The sequence below is a fragment of the Gymnoscopelus braueri genome, assembly GCF_963280865.1.
Source record: "Gymnoscopelus braueri genome assembly, chromosome: 12".
NCBI classification, from domain to species: Eukaryota; Metazoa; Chordata; class Actinopteri; order Myctophiformes; family Myctophidae; genus Gymnoscopelus; species Gymnoscopelus braueri.
Window position 1 is genome coordinate 3,992,404 of NC_137614.1, and position 24,661 is coordinate 4,017,064.

A 24,661-nucleotide genomic window follows, 5' to 3' on the forward strand; every position below is an offset into this window, starting at 1 on the left:
CCCCCAGAAGCAAAGATTTGAGTTACAAATGTTCGCTTTAAAAAATATTATATTCAAAGATTTTTTTAATTCAAATTTTCACGTTTAAAAAAAAATAGCAGATCTACAACCTCATAGCGCAGCGCTTGTAGATCTGCTATTTTTGAATAGCCAAAGTATAGAATATGGATAAAGGGGTTAAAATGATTGTGACTCTATATTAACTAATTTAGCTGGGGACCCGCTGCCCTGGTACCCCCCCAAGGACCCCTGGGAGTCCCCGGACCCCACTTTGAGAACCAATGGTCTAAGGGAACCACAACAGGTCTCTGACGTGGCCCCCAGCTAAACGTTTGATCAGTAGGAACCAAATGGACCCTTACGTGTGTGTAACTCTGAGAGTGTACAAAGGGAAACCAAAATGGTCCATGTGTTTCCATGTGTACACTCTCAGAGTTAAGGCTGTGTGGGTCCCCACATGATTTTTTTTTTGGGGGGGGGTCCCCAGATGATAGTGAAGTGATTTAAGGATTTTTATAACCTTTTTAATACCTCAAGAAAAGAAAAAAGACCAAATACTGCATCAAAAGTATCCACAAGTTTCCTAGGGCATGGTGGGCATCACTTCCTGTCGATTTGATCAGGGATCAAATCGACAGGAAATGATGCTCACAACGCCCTAGGAAACTTGTGGATAAAAAATTTGCCAAATTGTCAAATAATATAAGGAAGAGGGCGAAATTGTGAAAATAGCCGATCTACAAGCTCACAACGCCTTGCATTGCGAGGCGTTGTGAGCTTGTAGATCGGCTATTTTCACAATATTTATCTGTGGAACGAAGTCAAACAAAATGAGGGGGTCCCCAGTTCAAATATGATTATTTTGGGGGTTCCCAGTTCAATTAGGATTATTTTGGGGGGGGGGGGGTCACGGCCTGAAAAAGTTGAGAACCACTGAGATAACTGAACTAATCCCTCAGCACAGCCACATCCCATGATAACGGTCCTCACCTCCAGGAAGCGACAGATGTCCGCCTTGTCGTTGGCCGCCATGAACACCACGTTCTCAAACAGCCAGAAGAACGGCCGGTCGTCGTCCTCTTTGGGTCTCAGCATGGTCAGAATCCTGTAGAACTCAAAGAAGAGACGTCCCGTTCCCTCTGGAAGCAAAGAGAGGACGACAGGGTTAGACAGGGTTAGACAGGGTTAGAAGAGACGTCCCGTTCCCTCTGGAAGCAAAGAGAGGACGACAGCGGACAGACAATGTTGTCAGTGTCGGACAGAAACCTTGTATGTCCAACAACTGCTACTTTTCAGGAAGTGGAATAATGGAAAAGATGTGTTCTAATGTAGTTATTATTTACCGGTAGTCACAAGCTCTTGTTAAAACTTTTCATTGGCTCAATATTTGTCAAAACCCACAGACACACTTCACCTATTTGCTACTTTTGCATGGCACTGTTGCACGGCAGAGTAGGGCATTCATTTAACACATTGATTGCCAAGATATTAAACACAGTTTTCTATCCCCTTGCCAGCGTATAATTACCTCAATCCGATGATATTTGAAACGCTGTGGAACCGACATTGTGTCCCAAAAACACAAACAAAATAGTCCCTGTGGGTTAGCGGAGGGATATGTGTATCCATAGGAACGGCAACGTTCCTATGGATGCCAAATGGCGGATTCGCGATCCGCCATTTTGGGGCTTCGGCCCGCTGAAAACTCGTGGTTTTCAATGAAAAAAAAAGAAACTGAGTTACAGCTGTTTTTCTGAAAATCCCAAACAGGAATCGGATGGCTTCCTGTTTTTTTGGAACGACGTCACATCCACATTCTACTTCTCTGAGTGACGATCGATTATTCCAAAGCTGTGTTAGGTCGCCCCTTGTGGAATTTTCCCAAAAAAATTTAAGAACACATCAATGCGATCTTGGCCATCAAGTGATGCATTTGAAAGAACGCATCAATGCGATCTTGGCAATCAATGTGTTAATAAAAAACAAAAGTGCTGAAATATGGATATATGGTTTCTGCCTGAAAGGAACGATATGTAGAAAGTACTGTAAGATATATCAATTAGGTAGTGGTTTCTTAAAAGGTGCCTGATGCTATAGACACAAAATGCAGCAAAAGCAAAGCTCTTCCTTAGAATGTGAGTGAGTCCTTTACCAGAGCCGCATAAGAGAGTTATGACACTAGCGTTGACTCCCATTGTAAGAATGGAATGCGTAAGTGCTCTGTCTATCTCAATGAGATAGTTCCAATGTTTGGAACTATAGCCCATAGCAGCCCGCTTTGCGGCGAGATCAACGCGTCGAGATGCGACGCGTTGTGAGCTTGTAGATCGGCTATTTTCAAACTTTTACTTTGTACTTTTACTTTTGGTACTTTAATTATATTTTGATGCCAATACCTTTGTACTTTTACTGGTGTAACATTTTGAACACACGCCTTTTACTTGTAACAGAGTATTTTTATATTGTGGTATTGCTACTTTCACTTGAGTAAAATATCTGAATACTTGGACCATAGACAGGTCATTCTGTGAGTGAGTCCTTACCCATCAGTCCTTTCCTCAGTGGGTTGACCATAGACAGGTCGTTACAGGGACTTCCTCCTATCAGCAGGTCAAATGGTCCCCATTCTGCCAACTGCAACATGACAGCAGAGGTTAGACGTTAGCTTAGAGTCTTTCAGCAGCAACAGTAAATCACACTGAACCACTTTAAATCACATTGTGAGTTTCTTCATTCTTTTTAAATATTGTGTCACTCTGTATATTAACTGATTGACTGCCAATCGCGTAGATCTACGCGAACCTAGTTAAACCCGCCACGTGCCAGTCGCGTAGATCTACGTGAACACATTTTTTTTTTTTTTTATTTGACCCAAAGACCAAGGAGATATGATTTTTTGAAGATCTAGACTCCTATCCACTTCCTTGTTAACTTAAAACTTAAAAAATCTGTATCTCGGCTCCTGAGTACTTTTTTTTTTTCAATTAAAAATCTCTGGCACTGGCCAGAAATATCCAGAAATTCTTCTGGCAGTTAAAGGTAGGGTAAGTGATATTTTTTGGTTAAAACAAAAAGTATTCTGTTAAAAGGTTAAAATACTATATTCTGATAGTAATCATTGCTATAGAGTGTTTTTTCAGTAACAGATGTCTCCCTGTCTCTCCAGCTCTTTAATAAACAGAAAATACATTTTTCGGTAGGTGTCAACATCTCAGCCAATCAGGAGAAAGTACCCATTTTTAAGCTTAATTTGTATAGTGTTCCAGTTCCAATTTTGTCTGCTCATTTCTTAGTGTCATCACTTCCAATTTCACTTGTTTAACACATTAACCGCCAAGAACGTAGTCCTACGGTCCGTTAAATCCAACTGTTAAGCGCCGAGACCGTAGCCCTACGGTCCACGGTCTTTTCGCGCTATTCACTTCCGGGTTCACTTTCGGATTTTTTTTGATCCACTTCCGTTTCCGGTTTGATGACCGGAAATAGAATTATTTGGGATCCGGTTTTGACGATCACGCCCGCTCCCATTCTACAGACGAAACTGAAACTCAATTCTCTTCCTGTAGTTTTTTCTCCTCGCATTTCACTGTTTAACGTAATCCGCTCTAACTACAACATGGATGCCCCGTTTGACACGCGATCTTCACTGGGAGATACAGGGAGATCTCGCGGATGTAAACAGACCGTGTAGAGCTCAATCTTAAGGATTTTAACAAGATCTATGGCGACATGAAAAAAACAAAAAAACAACAAAAACACCTTGGCACTGGTGAGTACATTATGAGATTAACCTCTGGCGGTCGATGTGTTAATCTATATCCTGATTGAGTTCTCTGTCCTGGTTGGATAAAATTGGAAATGAAACTGAAACTGAAACAAAAATGCATTTTCTGTTTAATAAAGAGGTGGAGAGACGAGGAGACTCCTAATACTGAACAAACACTCAATAGCAATGAGTACTATCAGAATATAGAGCTATTTAACACTTATTTTAACCAAAGCAAATCACTTACCCTACCTTTAACTCATTGACTGCCAGAGTTAAAACCTCGTTCATAGCAGCCCTTGCCAGCGATTTTCGTGTTTTTTTGTTTCGTTATTTTGTTATTTAATTCACATATAGAAAGTCTAGCTTGACACTTGAATCGTTTTGATCGTTCCACCACTAGAGAGCAGCACATACCAAGCTTGATCGGCTCGCTGACACACTCGCCCCCTCCCAGACCCACTCACACAGTGAAACACATGAACCGGAAGTGAAATGTCTCAGATTCTGTTATCGGCGAAAATTACTTTGTGATACACAACAGGGATGACTGTTCGTCACCCAGACCATAGATTATAGGAGGGGAGGTCTCCAATCGTTTTTCATAGCGTGTGAAAAACCGTTTGTTTCCCTATTATGGTCGAAAATGACTGGGGGGAAAAATGTAAAACCGAAAACGGAACCCAAGTCATGGAACCGGATGCAGTGGTGGTTGAAGTAAGTGGAACCTGAAACTTAGCCTGATTCATAACAGAATAGCGTGATCAGAGCATAAAGATCAATAAAGACCATAGATCGCATTAACGCGATCCTGGCGGCCAAGCGCGCTATTTATTAGATCGCGTTAATGCGATAATGGCGGCCAATGAGTTAATGTAAGATGCAGTAAGTGATTTTTTTTGTTTGTCAAAATAAGTGTTTAAAAAAAATCTATATTCTGATAGTAATCATTGCTGTAGAATTCGTTAAGTAACAGGCGTCTCCCCATCTCTCCTGCCCTTTAGTGAACAGAAAATGCATTTCATTTCTGAACACCAATTTCATACAATCAGGACAGAGAGCTCGTACAGGATACAGGATAGACAAGTGAAACTGGAAGACAAAATTGGAAAAACTATCAAATTGAAGCTGATGAATGGGTAATGGGTAATGGCCATGCGTAAAGGCACACATTGTCTTTATATTAACAACTGAGCAGAGGAAGCTATGAATGCTGTCACCACAAAGTACAAGTGTACTTAAGTCTTACGTGTTTCCTGGTGATGGTTCGCACGTCGTTCACGTGTTCGACCTTGCCCTGATGTTTGACCATCCCCACGGCGATGGAGTCCTCACAGATCTCTGAGGCGATGTAACGATCGATCTTGAAGCCGAGTTGTTTAAGCGTCAGGTATCCTGTCGTGACACACACACCCATCACACACGTTAACCACACATACTGTAAGCCTCATGCCCATGATGACCCGCCTGATTCCAACACACTGTGCTGGTCTCAGGGTAGAAGGCAGGGTTAAGCAAATATCACTGAGATCGGTATTTAACCCATTAAGACGGGGAAAGCATCTGTCATTCTAGATTTTAACCACTTTAACCATTATATCTTCTACTTGGGCTATTCATAAATAGCAGATCTACAAGCTCATAGCTAGATCTGCTATTTTCTTTGAATGTATATGTTTGTGTTTGTGTGTATGTTTTATTTTAAGTGAACAACTCAAATCTTTGCTTCTGGGGGAGTTCTACAAATGTCTTCTAAATCCTCTTCCTCTTGTCTTCTAAAACAACATATCAGTGGTATATCAGTGGTTCTCAAATTTGTTCATGTCTAGGACCACCCATTAAATGATAATGTATTTGTCCGCGGACCCCCCCCCCATCTCAAAATATTTTGTTCCAGGGATTAAAAAATGTATATATACATTCAAAGATTTGCACACATTTTCACGATTTGTTTAAAAAAAAAAAAGCAGATCTACAAGCTCGTAGAGCGGCACTCGGTGCCGTGCTACGAGCTTGTATATCTGCTATTTTTTAATAGCTAAATAAATCTTAAAATGACACAGATGCGTTCCCGGTCTTAACACATCGTGTGCCAATCGCGTAGTTCTACGCGAACCTAAATAACAGCTCAGCGTGCCAGTCGCGTAGATCAACGCGAAGTGGTCTTTTTTTTTTTCTCTCCTCGCAGTGACACATTTCATTGTAGCACACCCGGAAATGGAAATGAATGTCAATCGAAGATTTTCGTTCCCATCCGCCGCTGCTCTAAAGCTTCCGCTAAATCGCCATTATCTCGGTGTTGTTTTTCTCCGCGCTGAACGCTGTTTAAAACGTTTTTTTAGAAACTGCGACTACTGCAAAATGGCATGTCGCCGATTGAAATGTTCTTCTCTGGGCCACTCACACAACTACCCTGTGTGTCTACAAACAGTTTAACGCGCGATCATAAGGTATTTAGCGAGGTCTGTGGCGAGGTGAAAAAAACTAAAAAACAACAATAAATCGCTGGCACTGGTGAGTACCGTACATTATGATATTAAACTCTGGCATGGAATGTGTTAATGGGTTAAGATAGTCAAAGAGACAGTGCCCTCAGTGCCTCACAGCCACATCACCAGAGGGAGTGACCATGATCTGGTCCCACATCCCTCATTTAGACAAACATGGGAAAGTTCTCATTCTACTGCTCTGCCACCAGAATGTGGAATGCCCTGCTACCATCCATTAAAGGATGTGCATCACTGGTCTCTTTCAAAACAGGCCTGAAAAAACATCTATCAGGAGAACACAAGGGGAGGTCAATGTAATTTTCCCATCTCTAGTGTTTGTATTTGTAGATGACATGTATTATTATTGTGTTAATGTTTGTATGCTATGATGAATTGAATATATAGGGCCACAATGGAAACAAGTCCCCAGGACTTTTTTTGTGTTATCCTTTTAGCCTAAATGTCTGGCTGTACCTCGTGCTGTTCACATTTTGTTATGCACCAGCTCACAGTGAGCTTGTAGATGATCCCTATATGAATCTTTTATATCCAATGATATTTCAGGTATTTACATACTATATTTGTCTGATTGAGGCCACTAATAGACATGTATTGAACATACTTCAATGCACATACATACGTACGCCTGGCATGTTGTCATTAAATAAAGCTTTACCGACCTGTTGCGATGCCATCAAAGAGGGACAACACCTTCAGCGGTCTGCGCTGTTGAGCAGGAATGGAGGGATACAGTCTGTGGGGCTCCTTTAAAATGAATCAAAACAGAAATATCATTAGGCGATTGTTTTATAGCATGAACATTAAATTCAAACATTTTTGTGCGACAGATTCAAAAGAAATGAACTGAGAGATGCTACACCTGTTACACCTGCACAACATGCTGTGTAAGCATGGGGCAAGGTTTTGACCTTGTGGTGTGACAATTTGGAAAACATAAAAATAGCATATGTAGGTCCTGACCAGTGGCGTTTCCAGAAATTTCATTTTGGGGAGGCGAAATGTGTGTGTGGGGGGGAACAACAACACTACAAATCTTGGTCACTCTGCTGAATGGATACGGTGGTGATTGGCACTATGGACATGATGTCCACACTGTGTGTGAGCACTATGGACATGATGTCCACACTGTGTGAGCACTATGGACCTGATCTGTGTGTGAGTGATATGGACATGATATACAAACCATTGGAGCATATAAATAAAAAGTATATTTATTTTTTCCTTTTAGGATTTGTAAGCAAAAATTGTACACGGCAGGTATGAGTGTAGAAATGGAACCAAATGGACCCTTACAGGGGGGGGGGGGTAGGGTTAGGGGTTCAGTGTCTTGCTCAGGGACACCTCAACACATTGCCAGGGCCAGGAATCGAACCTGGGACCTTCTGCTTAGTTCCCAGGAGAGCTGTCTACCCATTCAGCAATGGCCGTGCCATAGCCGAATCAAGTGACCATGGATCCCCAATATGGTATCACATGGGGGTCTGTGGCCCTAATGCATTTCAAACTGGGGGTCCTTGAAGTTGAAACGCTTGAGAATCACTGCTTTAACCCATTAAGACCGGGAAAGCATCTGTGTCATTTCAGATTTACAAGCTCGTACAGTAGATCTGCTATTTTAGGAAAATCTTGAAAATTTGAATATATGTCATTTCAAAGCGAACATTTGTAAGTCAAATATTTACTTCTGGGGGATTCTACAAATGTCTTCTAAATCCTAACAGTTTTTTGAAAAAAATTATGTTGCTATAATATTAGTGGTTCTCAACTTTTTCATGTCAAGTCCTTAACACATTCCACGCCAGAGTTTAATATCATAATGTACTCACCAGTGCCAGCGATTTATTGTTGTTTTTTTGTTTTTTTCACGTCGCCACAGACCTCGCTAAATACCTTAAGATCGCTCGTTAAACTGTTTGTAGACACACAGGGTAGCTGTGTGAGTGGCCCAGAGAAGACCGTTTCAATCGGCGATCGTCCATTTTGAAGTTGTCGCGGTTTATGTTAAACAGCGATCAGCGAGGAGAAAAACAACAACCGAGATAATGGCGGATTAGGGGAAGATTTAGAGCGGAGGCGGGTGGGAATGAAAATCTCCGCACCCGGATATTTCCATATCCGGGTGCGCTACAATGAAATGTGTCACTGCGAGGGAGGCCAATGAAATGTGAACCTGTGAGAAAAAAATAAAATAAAAGACCACTTCGCGTAGATCTACGCGACTGGCACTCTGCGCAATTATTTAGGTTCGCGTAGATCTACGCGATTGGCACGCAATGTGTTAATTTGGCCGCGGACCACCATCTCAAAATATTTCGTTCCAGGGACCCCCCAGAAGCAAAGATTTGAGTTAAAAATGTTCGCTTAAAAAAAAAATATATATATATATATATTCAAAAATGTGCACACATTTTCAAGATTTTTCAAAAAATAGCAGATCTACAAGCTATTTTTGAATAGCCAAAGAAATCTTAAAATGACACAGATGCTTTCCTGGTCTTAAAGGACGACTTCACCGATTTTCAACCAATCTTCATATAATTGGTCCTCACTAATACTCATGATAAAATGGTACCATTTTTTTCTACTTGGTCTGTGTCTCATAGGAGGGCTGTGGCAGTCTAGAAACCCGTCTACCAGTGACATCATCGTTAGGCATGTTTTTTTTTTCCAACAAGATTTCACATTTTTTATTTAGATTTTTATTAACAAGAGAACAATGGCTTCTTTTATTGCATTGGAACTTTCCAGGAATATAAAGCCTGCAGTTTCTATTAGCTTGAATTCCCCATTGATGATGTCACTGGTAGACGGGACTCTGAACTGTCCACAGCCCTCCTCTGAGACACAGACCGAGTAGAAAAAAATTGTACCATTTTATCAGTATTAGTCCAATTATATGAAGATAGGTTGAAAATCGGTGAAGTCGTCCTTTAACTCTTTGACTGCCAGAGTATTTTCATAAAGTACTCCCCCATTGCCAGCAATTTTTGTGTTTTTTTTATTTTTATATTTTGAAAATTTTCATGAAAATAATTGTTCAGACTGTTTTTTAAAGACGCCGCACAAATCCGCCACCAGAGAGCAGCACATGATAGCTTGATCAGCTCCTGGTGTCACTGTTACCCTTCTTGGGCGATTAGACAGGGAAAACCATGAAAACGGATGTGACGTCCTCCCAGATTGTTTTGATCGTCAGAATTACGTTGTGATACACGACGGCGATGACTGATCGTCACCCAGACCATAGATTATAGAAGAGAAGCTGTCCGTTTGTCCGTCATACCGTGTGAAAAACCGTTTGTTTACCTATTTTGGACGAAATGACCGGGGGAAAATAATCAAAAACCGGAAACGGAACCCAGGACATGAAACCGGATGCAGATATGGGTGAAGTAAGTGGAACTCGAGAATAACATTGAATTTTAAGCAGCATAGCGCGATCAGAGATTAAACAATGAACGCAAATCCAACGCGTCTAACGCGTCAATGGCGTGGGTGGATTAAGTAGTTATTGACGCGTTTTCGAGTCAATGGCGTTTATAGAGTTAATGAGTTTAAGTGGCTGTGAGAAAGAGGGAGAGGAATTTTCGGTCCACTCACAAATGCAAAAGCGCTGTTGTTGGTGAAGAACTGCTGGACCTTGGTGGACCAGTCTCCTCTGCGCTTGAGGTGTCCGCCTCCGTCGCACTGGGTGGGATCGCACACGAAGCAGCTCCACGGATCAATGTCTTTCAGCTTGTCAAAGGTCTCTGGAGCCACCAGCGTGTCCAGACAGTCCTTACAGAAACACCTGGGTGAGAGAGAGAGAAGAGAGGACATGTCTACTGTGAAGGGATTTCTTATTGGTGTGAGACGTGGTGTTATGCCATTCAATCCGGGAAAAGCATCTGTGACATTTTAAGATTTCTTTGGCCATTCAAAAATAGCAGATTTTTTGAAGAATCGTGAAAATGTGTGTAAATCTTTGAATATATATATTTTTAAAGCGAACATTTGTAACTCAAATCTTTGCTTCTGGTGGATTCTACAAAATGTATTCTAAATGACATTTTTGAAAAAACATATTTATAATATCAGTGGTTCTCAAACTTTTTCATGTCAAGGACACCCAAAATGATATGTATGTGATATGTATGTCGCGGACACCCATCTCAAAATATTTTGTTCCAAGGACCCCCAGATGCAAAGATTTAAGTTAAAAATGTTCACTTTAAAAGAATATATATAATCAAAGATTTGCAAAATGTTCACAGATCTATGAGCTTGTAGGTCTGCTATTTTTTGGGGCAAATCGCACAACAGTGAGCTGTATGGACTGACAGGCACACAGGACATGCTAACTGGATGGCATTCAGCCCTAGGTTCTTTTGGACTAAGAGAACTAGTGTTATTGACATAAAAATCTAAGAACTCGTCTCAGAGTTTCTCCTAAGAGAAACACGTTTTAAAGCTGGAATCCATAACTTTATGTAGTGAATACAGTCCTTGACCAATGTTGTACGGTACAGTATGGTAATATATAACTGCCACGCAAAACAGTGTCCTTAGGGTTTCCCAAGGAGGCAAAGATCCAATGCAAAACCACTGTACAATACAAAAGTAGTTTTAATTTAACTTTTTGTTTAGGCAAACAAACTCTTCCTCTGGCAGCAATGAAGGAAGAGTTCTTGTGCTGGAAACGCGTTGCTGAGTAGTCTGTAAGACGTTTCAACTGTACAGTGATCTCCCTGTTTTTGGCAATATAACATAACTAACTGTGATGGTTGTAGTTGGTCTACCTGCTCTTCTATTGAGACATTTTAGATCATGTGGTCTGGTATGACACCTACTGGTTGACATGAGGTACTGAAAAACCCATTTATCAGCTTAAATTGTATGTGTTCCAAGTGTGTCTATATCACTTCTCTCTCCCGATTAGGTCAAACTGGCCTCCTGACCTGAAAATGAATTATTCTGTTTACTAAGAGAGAGACATGGAGACCCCTGTAACGGAAAACAAACACTCTACAGCGACAATTACTATCACGTTATAGAGCTATTTAACACTTATTTTATCCAAAAATAAAATCACTTTAATGTGTTACTGTATGTTTACCTGCAGCAGCTGGCGATGCCACAGAGAATGACCTCCTTTCCTGCACAACACACAGTACAATAGGACTGGTAGCCGTCCTCATCGTAGCGATACAGAGTCTCAATGAAGTTCTCCTGAAAAAACAACCAGAGAGCACAGTGTTTGGCAGTGGTGTAAAGTAACTAAGTACATTTACTCAAGTATTGTACTTAAGTGCAATTTTGAGTTTTTTTTTACTTTACTGGAGTATTTCCACTTTTCAGTACTTTTACTTCTGCTCCACTGCATCTCAGAGGCAAATATTGTACTTTTTACTCCACTACAATTATCTAAAAACTTTATTTACTAGTTACTTTGTGGATTTAGATTATTATTACATAACATACATTTAGATTATTATTACAAGACATACATTAACCACTTCAGCCCGATATACATTTTGTCAATTTGAAAATAGCAGATCTACAAGCTCACAATGTGTCGCAATGCGATGCAAGTTTTTATTTGCTATTTTTGAATTGATCAAATTGTCAAATGCATGGCCTGTTTTGGCCATAGTGCGTACCTGTCATTGTCAGTCAGTTCTTTGTATATTTCAGTTATCTTTGAATATAAATTTTTGTAACATTTGTAACTCAAATCTTTGCTTCTGGGGGATTATACAAATGTCTTCTAAATCACAGTTTTTTTAAAGAAATTATGTTGCTATTATATCAGTGGTCCTCAAACTTTTTTCATGTCAAGGACCCCCAAAATGATATATATTTGTCCACGGACTCCCATCTCAAAACATGTTGTTCCAGGGACCCCCCCAGAAGCAAAGATTTGAGTTACAACTGTTCGCTTTAAAATATATATATTCAAATATTTTTCCAAAATAGCAGATCTACAAGCTCATAGCGCGGCACTTGGTGCCGCGCTATGAGCTTGTATATCTGCTATTTTTGAATAGCCAAAGACAGAGATTGCGTTACCAGGCTTAAAGGGTTACTATTAATCCCATTGATGTACGACGACCAAAGGTCATTTAAAGTGTCATGATGGTGACATTATTACCTTGCACTTCAGACACAGGTTTCCTTCAAACAGAGGGTGATCCACCTCAGCGTCAGGACCTCCGCATGACAAACAGAAATCTGGGGAAAAAATGAACTTAACTCATTCAGTGCCCAGCTTATTTATGGAATTTTGGCGTGGTGTGGAGTGCCACAGCCAAAATTCATTGTAAAAAATAAGTGCTTAGGAGCCGAGATACAGCCTTTTTCAGTAAGAAGTTAAACAAAGAGTGAATGGAGCAGCAAATCTTCAAATCATCATATCTTGGTTTCTGAACATGAACACAAAAAAAAAAAAAGACGAATTTTCATGACGTCATGTGGCGCTCAGGGCGTCAGGCCACGTGACATCTTAGACGTCATGTGGCACTGAATGAGTTAATGAACTTAAAAACGGAGCGACTCCCTATCCTCATTCAAAACCACCAAGAGCACCTGTCCGCAACTTACAACAACTCCCCCCCCCCCCCCCCCTTTCTGCATATCTTTGCTGTCGGGCAGAAACCTCTTATCTCCATATTTGAACTTTTTGTGTTTTTTCGTAAATTAACGCTCTACTTGATCATACTACAGCGGCACACAAAAGCTGCAGATCTACAAGCTCGAAACGTGGCACGAAACCCTGCGCAAAGCGACAGGTTTTTGAGCTTGTAAATCTGCTATTTTTTTATTTGAATCCTGAAAAGTAACAGTTTTGGACCTGTGAGGTTTCCACCCGACAGAGACGATATATATATACCTTTTATTGCTCCTGGTATTGATGATAATTTGTATTGCATTGTCTTGATGATGAATTGAATACATAGGACCACAATGGAAACAAGCTCACCGTTAGTATAAACAAAACATAAATAATAATGTGTTGTCTGTAACCATATGACAGTCCTCACCGTTAGTATAACCAAAACATAAATAATAATGTGTTGTCTGTAACCATATGACAGTCCTCACAGTTAGTATAACCAAAACATAAATAATAATGTGTTGTCTGTAACCATATCACAGTCCTCACCGTTAGTATAACCAAAACACTAATAAACCAAAACACACCTTCAAGCTTCTTCTTGTTCTTGACAATATATTGAATCATTGAGTCTGTAAAGTTGAAAAAAGGAAATATTAGTTAAACAATGTTCCTCAAACTCTGATGCATATACACATAATCATCTTTGGCCCTCCTACCTCAACCGCTCGTCTCTCCCAAGCACTTGGCCCCCTCCATGCTAGTTTTAATAAGCAAATTAGTAGTGTTGTAAAGGGCAGTTTTTATCAGCTTCGAACCATAGCCAAGTTAAAACCTATTTTAACACATACAGACCTAGTTACAGTAACCCATGCTTTTATCACCTCTCGTTTGGACTACTGTAATTCCCTATATCTGGGGCTTCCCCTAGTCCACCATCTCCCGGTTACAGATGGTTCAAAATTCAGCTGCTAGACTCCTTACTGGAACAAAGAAACGAAAACACATTACCCCTGCGCTGGCACAACTGCACTGGCTACCAGTAACATTTAGAATTGAGTTTAGAGCGTTGCTCTTTGTTTTTAAAGCTCTCAACGGTCTAGCCCCTCCATACATTTCTGTTAAAAAATCCTCCTGCCACTAGGTTACTTAAATCATCCACTCAGAAACTACTTTCCGTTCCCCCAACAAACCTCATTACCAAAAGGTGACCAGGCTTTCTCCATGGCCTCACATATACTCTGGGATAATCTCCCTTTTCACATCAAGATAAGCCCCACCATTGAGATTTTTAAATCCAAACTTAAGATCCACCTTTTGACTCTTGCTTTTAACACAGTTTGAGGTCATTGTCTGTTGTTGTTTGTTACTGCTTTGTTTCTATTTGTTTTGTTGTTGTTTGCTACTGCTTTTTTATATGCCTTTAATTTGCTTTGTGAATAGACTATGGTCTATTTTTTGCTCTTGTTTGGAAACAACAGAGTACATCGGTGGTTCTCAAAGTGGGGTCCTTGAGGGAGTTCCAGGGGGTCCACAGCTAAATGATAGATAGTTAGGAACCAAATGGACCCTTATGGGTCTGTAACTCAGAGAGTGTACAAATGGAACCAAATGGACCCGTCTCAGAGTTAAATTAACATTGATTTTACAATATAAATTGGGGTCCCAGAGATAGAAATGCCATTAAGTGGGGGTCCATAGCCTGACATTAAAATGGTTGAAAATCACTGCTAGAGCCGTAAAAATCTTCTCTTATGGGGGTCCCTGGCATATCTTTTCAAATGGGGGTCTGCGGGCTAATAAGTGTCCATTTGGGGGTCCTTGACATGAAAAGTTTGAGAACCACTGCAGTACGTACAGTACAGTACATACATAGTATAAACTGATACATATATACACGTACAGTATGTACATTACATACATTAGTATACATACCTCTGTTGTAGGTGATGGTGGGACGGGTTTTAGTCTTCATTAAAACGTTGTATTTCCTTTTCACCGGGGCTATGGGCTTGTAGTCTGAGTCAGAATCCTCAACCTTAGGAGAATCTTAAAGGAGGACACACAACTTAAGTTAAAGAAGAATCTTAGGAGAATCTTAAAGGACACACAACTTACGTTAACGGTGTATTTCTCTATTATTTTTGTGTAAACTCTAGACAGTTTTTTTTAAAGTTGCTTGATTCAATATTTAGATATTTGATATTCATTTGATCAGACATGCTCCCATTCCTACAGTATATAACTTCATTTTCAACCCGATCTCGCACAACTTAGTATACATTGCACGGAGGTCATGCCGTCCCGAAAGTTGCGACTTTCGCTTGAGCCTACTCAGCGCCGTTTGAGTTATATACCGATAGGCACAGAATTTCTAGGCGGATATGCACGGAATGACGTGCACTGGGTCCATGCAATGTGTACTAAATTGTGTGAGATCAGGCTACCATTTTAACCATGTTAGACTCACAAAACACACATCCCTGCTTCTGGTGACTGATATTGTCCTAATGTGTGAGGGGGTCGATTAGTGTGTTTTTTTTCCTTCTTTTTTGGGGGGGAAATGGAACTACTCAAGTCAAGTAAAAGTACCTCAACATTGCACTTAAGTACAGTACTTGAGTAAATGCACTTTGTTACCTATTACTCCACCCATGCCTGTACTGCCAGCAGGGGGGGTGAAGCCCGCAGGTCCGCCAGGCAGAAATCCTCCCATGGCCCAGTCCACCATGAACTTCAGTTCCTTCTCTTTACTCCCTCCTGCCTCGCTGAAGGACTTGTCACACCGCTGGGCAGCCAACTGGAACACAGAACACACCACACGTCCACGATTAATCATACTAATATAATCCATTATAAAAAAGAGTGGTGGAAAAAGTACTCAATTGTTTTACTTGAGTAAAAGTATCAATACTGCAATATAGAAATACTCTGTTACAAGTAAAAGTCCGGAACTCAAAATGTACTTGAGTAAAAGTACAAAAGTATTGGTATCAAAATGTACTTCAAGTACCAAAATTAAAGTACTCATTATGCAGAATGTCCCATTTCAAGTTTTCAAATGTATAAAGATCTTTTGAAAATAGCAGATCTACAAGCTCACAATGCGTCGCGATGAGCTTGTAGATCGGCTATGTTCAAATGCCCGAATTGTATATAGGGCTGACGTGGTTACTGTATGTTTTGTAATAATAATCAAAATCTACAAAGCAACTAGTAACTAAAGTTTTCAAATAATTTCAAATAATTTCAAATAAAACGTATATTATTTGATAATAAAATCAAATAATATATGTAGTGGAGTAAAATACAATATTTGCCTCTGAGATGTAGGTTGATATATGAACAATAACACAAATTAGATCTCTGTAGACTTACCTCAACGATCTGGTAGATGGCATCTCTGTAGAGGGAGACGTCATCATAGTCCGTTTTGGAGTAGCATTTATTAAAGGCAGAAAATGGCGAAAGTGCATCTATATGCATCTGTAGAACAAGGAATGGCATTACAAGTTAGGCATTTAGCAGACACTCTTTATCCAGAGTGACTTTACAATGAACAAGGTAAACACATCAAATGCAGAGAGACGGTGTAGTGCCTCACTATCTAGGATCACAGGTAAACCAAGAACCTAGCATCAGTCTAATATAATATCAAAAGAATAATAATTATGCACATTGAAAATATAGAAACTATAGGATGCCAGGTAAAAAAATAAAAATAAAATCTGAGCCAGTTTACATAGGGCTGAAGTGGTTAATGAATGTTTTGTAATAATAATCAAAATCTACAAAGTAACTAGTAACTAAAGTTTTCGAATAATTGTAGAGGAGTAAAAGTACAAAATTTGTCGCTGAGATGTAGTGGAGTAGAAGTAAAAGGACTGAAAATTGGAAGTACTCCAGTAAAGTAAAAATCACACCCTGTGTGAAGTGGGCGGTGTCTTGCTAGCTAATCACAATACTGAATGGAGTCAACCAATCATGTACAAAAAATAAATACATGTATTGAAACACTCTTTATGATGGACGAAACCATAACTTAAAAAAAACAAATTTATGTTTTTTTTTAAAGTTATGGTTTCTTATATAGGGCTATGCACATGTGTCATGTGACACTGGCCAATCACAGTCCTGAATAGACTGTGATTGGCCAATCACGGTGCAGGGTTAGGCGGGGTACTTTTTGGCCAATCACAGCGCAGGATAATTGTACAAATATCCAAACCTCACTTATAGGGGCGGTTTCACCGCCCAAAAAAATACTTCAAAAGTGTACTTAAGTACAGTACTTGAGTAAATGTACTTAGTCTCACCTCAGAGTACAAGCCGTCTCCAAACCACTCCACCTTGCGGAAGCTTGGCGGAGCAGAGCTCTTCTTCCAGGGGATTACCATACCAGGCCACCAGGTCCAGCCCTTCTTCAGCTTCAGCTTACCCCACACCAGCTCTCCTGACTGGAAGCCATGTCCATCCTACCACCACACCACACACATGGCAATACAAATGAACAAAACAAAACCACTACCTGGCCTGTCACAATTATTACATAATCGTCTAATCGCAATTATTTGAGATATTCGTCATAATCGTTTCCATGCTGAAAGATTTTCACACTTTTCCAAATATTAAAAAAAGCAGAAATAACAGATCTACAAGCTTACAAAGTGACGCGTTGTAAGCTATTTGCTATTTCTGTTTTATTATTATTTTCAAATAACAATAATCACTGCATCCTTCATTTGTATTGCCGAAAGCAGAAATAGCAGATCTACAAGCTTACAACGCGTCACGAAGATCTGCCATTTCTGCTTTTTTTTCGCGTTGTAAGCGATTCAAATAGTCAAAATAGACTATTTTATATTATAGTATTATAGTAGACCCGTGGTTTGTGTACCTGGTAGGTGTGAGTCCGTCGAGCTACTCTGAGCTTTGATGAGCTCTTAGTGTCTTTCACCTAAATAAGTGGAAATAGGTTAAAGACAAGTTATTCTTTAGTATTTGTATTAGCTTAGGATAGAAAAAGGTTTTTATTCATACACTGCAAACACAAGTCATCAAAACAACACAGAAACAGGCTTCAACCGTTTTGTAACATCATCATCATTAGCTGTGTCTTGCATTTGTTATTGCATGTTATCGTAATTTGACTCATTTAATTGTCAGCCACTTCTTTACTTCTGTAAACCTGTAATGTGACAATACATTCTAATTTTAATTGTGTGTGTTTTTTTTTTTACTGTATTCTAAAAGTGTCTACATTGTAAATGAGGTCCAGTCCCTCAGTTGTACCTCGGAGAACTACATAAAGGTTTATGTCTTGTAATATTTTGTGGTTTACAAATTATTTCCCCCCCCCACCCCCCCACTCCTGGAGTGGTGTTTCCAAATGCAGGTGGCAGTTATGAATATGAATAAAGCAAAATGTAATAATTGAAATGAAAGCATGTCACAGTGCTGATGAAAAATCAAATGATGGTGGAATCGTGCAATAAAAGAAGCATTGATGTGCCAGAGCAGTGCTTCTCAACCGTTTCAGGCCACGACCCCCCAAAATAATCATATTTGAACTGAGGACCCCCCACCCTGACAATTAAGCACTTGGAATGTAGGCATTCAATTTAGTTTGACTCGGTTAATAGCAGATCTACAAGCTTGTAGATCGGCTATTTTCCAAACATTTGCTTCTTTCTTCAATTATTTGACAATCTTTTCTTATTATTTTCCAGGTATCAAAAAGGTCTTAAAAGGTCCTTAAATTGTCACTTCACTGTCATCTGGGGGGGGGTCATGTGGGGACCCCCCTGGGGGTCCTGACCCACCGGTTGAGAATCACTGCTGTAGAGTGACCATTCACCACATTGCTGTAGGTCAATCACATGGACTGTTGTTTTCTTGAGGTCAGAGGATCCACAACACAGTCCAATCCTCAGTGTTCATTCATCAGTCAGTAACTCTGAGAGTCTCAGAGTTAATGTCATACCGTTTAACGTTCATTTTAATACTCTTTATTATGGGCGAAATCTTTGGTCTGTCTTAGAACTGCGATTCCCAGAATTCAGTTTGAATGCTGCAGGGCCCCAGTGCCGAGGATATTTTGGAAAGTAACCGTGTTGTCAGAAATGGTGTGTATGAACGTTGAAATACCTAATAAATACATTTACGCTTACATTTAGTGTCAGGGAAAGACACCTACAGTACGACTAGAAAATTGTGTTAAAAATATACCTGTTAAAGATGATATAATAATATTAGTAAAAACTAATATTTGTACTGCACTTTAGTTTACATTTGAATCAAATCTCACTGTGCTACAGAGTACAATATTGACATAAAAACATGGCTAGGATGTTTTTTTGTAAAACTGTAAGCTTTAAGATAAAAAGCTTTGTTAAAATGGTAGGCTTTTAGTCCTTTTTTCAAAAACATCAACAGTCTGTGGCGCCCTCAGGTGGTCGTGGAGAGTATTCTACAGATGCTGAGCAGCCAGGCAGAAGGCTCTGTCTCCCGTCTATGTCCAAAACTTTTCAGGATTCAAATTCAAAAGTGAAAAAAAAAACATAGATCTACAAGCTCAAAACATCCGCTGTTTTTGCAGATTTTGTGTGACGTTGTGATATGACGAAGTAGGGTATCAATTTACGAAAACACATACATTTAAAATATGGAGATAAGACGTTTCTGCCCGACAAGACAAGATATAAAAAAATTACTTTTGTAAAAGTTATGCAGTATGACCTTGACCTATAAATGAACACTGAGCATTTGCAGTGTAATGTCGTGGTAGAGTTATACTAGAGTAGTAAACGTACCGACTCCTTTTTGTCGTTTTCCTGTTCAGGATTAACAGGCCTGTCCCAGGTGCCCTTCCCGGCCTGAAACACGGTCCGGGCCGGAGGCTTCTGACGCAGGCTGCTCTCCCAGCCCATACCAACCCCCCTAGCGGGACCCTGAGAGACAGTACAGTCTCATTACACACACCCTCCACACCCACGCACACACACACACACACACACACACACATACACACACACACACACACACACACACACACACACACACACACACACACACACACACACCAATACCCTTACATCTCTCTGCTACCTTCCCCTGTCAAGTGTCACACACACACACACACACACACACACACACACACACACACACACACACACACACACACACACACACACACACACACACAAGCATGCACGCATGCACACACACACACCCTTCATATGTGAATACGCACATATTATGAACATACATATTGTAGAGCCAGACCGATATAATCAGTTTGGCCGACATATCGACCATTGCTTGACATTTTATCTGTGTCATAAAATAATGTAGCTCGCCCCAAAACACAGTCGCCCCGGGGAAAATCCGGCGGTATTCTCCTGGTATTCCTAAACGTAACCTCAGTAAAACTATGACTAAACCTAACCTTATTCCTAAACATAACCTCAGTAAAACTATGTCTAAACCTAACCTTATTCCTAAACGTAACCTCAGTAAAACTATGCCTAAACCTAACCTTATTCCTAAACTTAACCTCAGTAAAACTATGCCTAAACCTAACCTTATTCCTAAACTTAACCTCAGTAAAACTATGCCTAAACCTAACCTTATTCCTAAACGTCACCTCAGTAAAACTATGTCTAAACCTAAACTTCTTTCCAACCTTATCCTAAGTAAAACAAAGAATACTGGTCCGTGAAATAAATGGGGGCGAGCGTGTTTTGGGGTGAGTCTTCCGGTTACCGTAATTTGGCTATTATTTTTGAAAATGTTTGAATAGGTCTTATAGATTAAATAGAATAAGGTTCCGTTTATTTGTATTCATATTTATTTGCTTGTTCATTGTATAATTAAAGTTAAACTTTTCATACAGTATTTAAAGTTGAATATATAATTAATTTAAAAATCCTGTCTATCAAAAATGTATCATTATTTTTGTTTCGATTTATGTGTTTGTCCAATGCTTTCAAATTGAATAGAAAAGTTTACACCTTTTGACAAAACATGGGTCAAGACTACAAAAGCGGGATTGGCATCGGACCCACAAATCTGGCATCGGTCGGGCTCAAAATACGTTGCCTCTGGCCACCGTGGGGGAAAAGAGAAGCGGTTAGTAAAGTAAGGTAAGCATTGAAATAAAGATATAAGGTTAGCATTGAAATAAAGATGTACGGTCAGCATTGAAATAAAGATGTATGGTCAGCATTGAAATAAAGATGGGGGATTGGGAGATGAATGCAGTTTGTTCAAAGCAGTGGTTCTCAACCTTTTCAGCCCGCGACCCCCCAAAATAATTATATTTGAACTGGGGACCCCCCACCCTGACAAGCACTTTTGTAGGCAATTGTAGGCATTACATTTAATTTGACATTACATTTAATTTGAAATATTGTGGAAAATAGCCGATCTACAAGCTCACAAAGCCTCGCGTTTTTATAGTATAGTTTATTGGTCTTTTTTCATTTCATTTCTTTCTTTTTTAACATATTAGGTTTTAAAAGTCCTTAAATTGTCACTTTACTGTCATCTGATTAAACCCCCCCCCCCCCCGGGGGTCCTGACCCACAGGTTGAGAACCACTGGTTTAAAGGTCCATTCAGTCATTCAATATGGATGAACGGAGCAAAGGCTTCCTAATTCTAGTTTCATGTCTGTCCATATACTGTAACTGTGGTGACCCATGGTCCATGGTCCTCGTTCAGACATGTCCACATTCTTGTTCATTAAGCCATTTAGACCGGGAACACATCTGTGTCATTTTTAGATTTCTTTGGCTTTTCAAAAATAGCAGATATACAAGCTCATAGTGCGGCACCGAGTGCCGCGCTATGAGCTTGTATATCTGCTATATATTTGTTTTTTTCTTAAATTTTTATCCCACGATTTTGTAACCCCATTGTTTATACCCAGTGCCAATTGTCTATGTAATCCTGGGCACTGCCTTCCCTCTGCCAACCTAGGGAGGCCAGGGCCGAGCTCATGCCTCCTTCAATGCATGAGAGCCAACTGACCTTCTTTATCACCTGACAGGGGAGAGTTTCCCTGGTTAGACGTACTGTAGCGCGTGGAAGGAACCTGTTATTCCAACTAGTTCCTTTCCCCTCCATCAGGCGCCCCGGGTGGCCAGTATAGTGACCAGGATTACTGCATGTTTTTGTGAGGGTACCTACCCTAGGAGACACAGGGAGAACATGCAAACTCCACACAGAAAGGCCCTTTCGCCAACCCTACCAGGGTATGGGCACTGATGACGCGGAGGAGACGCCCACAGCGTCCCCGGCGGGAATCGAACCCAGGACTTTCTAGCTGTGAGGCAACAGCGCTACCGACTGCGCCACCGTGCCCCATCTGCTATATTTTGAAAAATCTTGAAAATGTGTGCACATTTCTTTTCTTTTTTTGTAACATTTGTAACTCAAATCTTTGCTTCTGGGGGATTCTACAAATGTTTTCTAATCATCAGTGGTTCTCAAAACATTTTCATGTCAAGGACCACCCAAAATTATATGTCCCGCGGGCCGCGGACCCCCTCCCCCATCTCAAAATATTTTGAGTTAAAAGATTTGAGTTAAAAATGTTAAAAATGTTCATATTCAAAGATTTGCACATATTTCCAGGATTTTTCAAAAATAACAGATCTACAAGCTCATAGATCTGTTATTTTTGAATAGCCAAAGAAATCAAAAAATTACACAGATGCGTTCCCGGATCCAATGGGTTAATGAGTCGACAACTTTCTTCTGTTATATTTCTTGACTGAAGTCACATTTCCTGCACATAACAGTACAGGAGAAAATAACTATATGTGCTGCATTATTTTAGCATTTCCTAAGAAAGAAAGACTGAGTGGACCTCCAAAGAGGATCTTTGAGCTTTAGATTGAAGACAAAAAGCACCCAGGTGACCAAAACACACATGCATAAAATGCATCATGAAATCGGACAGATATCTGTTCATATTTGACTGACTACAAAAACTGTTGTTATGACTGCCAAGAGTAGTGGACAGAAGTCAGTGTCAGTGAAATGTAAGGTTAGGTGTACGTGGAAGGTGGCAAAACTAAATATCATGTATATCAGTTATAAAAACACTACCTGAGTTTCCAGTGTTGATTTTGTCGACTAAAACTATGACGAAAAATGTTCGTCGACTACCTTTTTTCACTGACGAAAACTAAATAAATACGAAATAAAAACTAAATAAAAACTAAGCTACGATGACTAAAACTAAGACTAAATATATTGACAATTTCGTCAAATAAAAATTTGAATAAAATAATAGCCGATCTACAAGATCTACAAGCTCACAACGCGTCGCGCTGCGACGCGTTGTGAGCTTGTAGATCGGCTATTTTCTGCATGCAACCAAGTGTAAAATCAGCCATTATGACGCCATCAAGGCGCCGCCAAAATACACTTTAGTCGACTAAATCAACTGTAGATTTAGTCGACTATAAACTTATGACATTTAGTCGACTAAAACTAGAACATCTCAGATGACTAAATGTGTCTAAAACTAAATCTAAATTTGCTGTCAAAATCAACACTGCTGGTTTGATCAATAAAGAAAATGGAATTAATCAATGCATTACCTCATCTTTCCCACTCCTGTCATCGCTCTCACTCTCATTCTTTGGACCTTGGAGAGAAACAGACAGGATTCTTTTTTTTCACTCCATTTTTTAATGGTGGATGGACGGAACATGAATAAAACCATCCCTCTGGCAGTGTGTCATATGTGCCTGGTTTGAAGTCATTGAATGACAAATGGTACCAAATATAAATCATTATATCGATCTAATGCCTAATTAATGCTCTGTTGCACGACAGTGTCACGCTCCGAACATAGCTCCCAATGCGTCGCATTCTGCGACACATTGTGAGTTTGTAGCAGTGGTGGAAAAAGTACTCAAATGGTTTTACTTAAGTAAAAGTATCAATACAGCAATGTAGAAGTACTCTGTTACAAGTTAAAGTCCGGAATTCAAAATGTACTTGAGTACGTGGGGGCCACGCATTGTGAGCTTGTAGATCGGCTATTTTCAAATGGTCAAACTGTATATAGGGCTGAAGTGGTTAATGTCTGTTTCGTAATAATAATCCAAATCTACAAAGTAACTAGTAACTAAAGTTTTCAAATAAATGTAGTGGAGTAAAAGTACAATATTTGGATCCGAGATGTAGTGGAGTAGAAGTAAAAGTATTGGAAATTGGAAATACTCAAGTAAAGTAAAAATACCTCAAAATTGTACTTAAGTACAGTACTTGAGTACATGTACTTAGTTACTTTCCACCACTGGTTTGTAGGTCGGGTCTTTTCAGCGCACGAACAACGGCCGTGCGACTAAAGAATGAATCGGGCTGAAGTGAGAGCATCTTTCTTACTTTTAATTTTGGTCAGGCGGATTTCACATGGCTTCACCGACCCGTTACGGACTTTCCCATCTGGAACACAACACAATGCGTCATTGACGGCATTGTGTTGCACCTTGAGCTCACATGACACCTGTTGGACTGACCTCGTGAAACACAACAAAGTAAATGTAATGTCCGCAGCAAAACGTTCCAAATGTTTTCATGTGCTTTTATCCCATTCAAGCCAGGAACGCATCTTCTTTCTTTCTATTTTTTGGCTATTCCCAAAACATAGCAGATCTACAAGCTCATACCGAGTGCCACGCTATGAGCTTGTAGATCTGCAATTTTTTGGGAAAATCGTGAACATTTTGTGTAAATCTTTGAATATATATAACATTTAACATTTGTAACTCAA

The 24,661-nt window shown here is 39.9% G+C and overlaps 1 protein-coding gene across 3 annotated transcripts in view; it reads right to left on the minus strand.

The window, feature by feature from the left end:
* dnmt3ba (DNA (cytosine-5-)-methyltransferase 3 beta, duplicate a) overlaps positions 1 to 24,661 on the minus strand; it is a 45,308-nt gene that overhangs the window by 8,020 nt on the left and 12,627 nt on the right. Inside the window, exons 9-24 of one of the 3 annotated variants that reach the window (XM_080444552.1) lie at positions 24,274 to 24,402; positions 23,481 to 23,527; positions 19,681 to 19,818; positions 17,766 to 17,825; positions 17,185 to 17,343; positions 16,247 to 16,354; positions 15,509 to 15,668; positions 14,804 to 14,917; positions 13,456 to 13,500; positions 12,407 to 12,486; positions 11,372 to 11,484; positions 9,877 to 10,066; positions 6,936 to 7,020; positions 5,016 to 5,161; positions 2,544 to 2,634; positions 991 to 1,139 (exon numbers count right to left, since the gene is read on the minus strand). In XM_080444552.1, the coding sequence (XP_080300678.1) occupies positions 991 to 1,139; positions 2,544 to 2,634; positions 5,016 to 5,161; positions 6,936 to 7,020; positions 9,877 to 10,066; positions 11,372 to 11,484; positions 12,407 to 12,486; positions 13,456 to 13,500; positions 14,804 to 14,917; positions 15,509 to 15,668; positions 16,247 to 16,354; positions 17,185 to 17,343; positions 17,766 to 17,825; positions 19,681 to 19,818; positions 23,481 to 23,527; positions 24,274 to 24,402 (1,814 nt within the window). The remainder of the gene's footprint in view (positions 1 to 990; positions 1,140 to 2,543; positions 2,635 to 5,015; positions 5,162 to 6,935; positions 7,021 to 9,876; positions 10,067 to 11,371; positions 11,485 to 12,406; positions 12,487 to 13,455; positions 13,501 to 14,803; positions 14,918 to 15,508; positions 15,669 to 16,246; positions 16,355 to 17,184; positions 17,344 to 17,765; positions 17,826 to 19,680; positions 19,819 to 23,480; positions 23,528 to 24,273; positions 24,403 to 24,661) is intronic. The other 2 variants (XM_080444553.1, XM_080444554.1) reach the window with 2 other exon arrangements.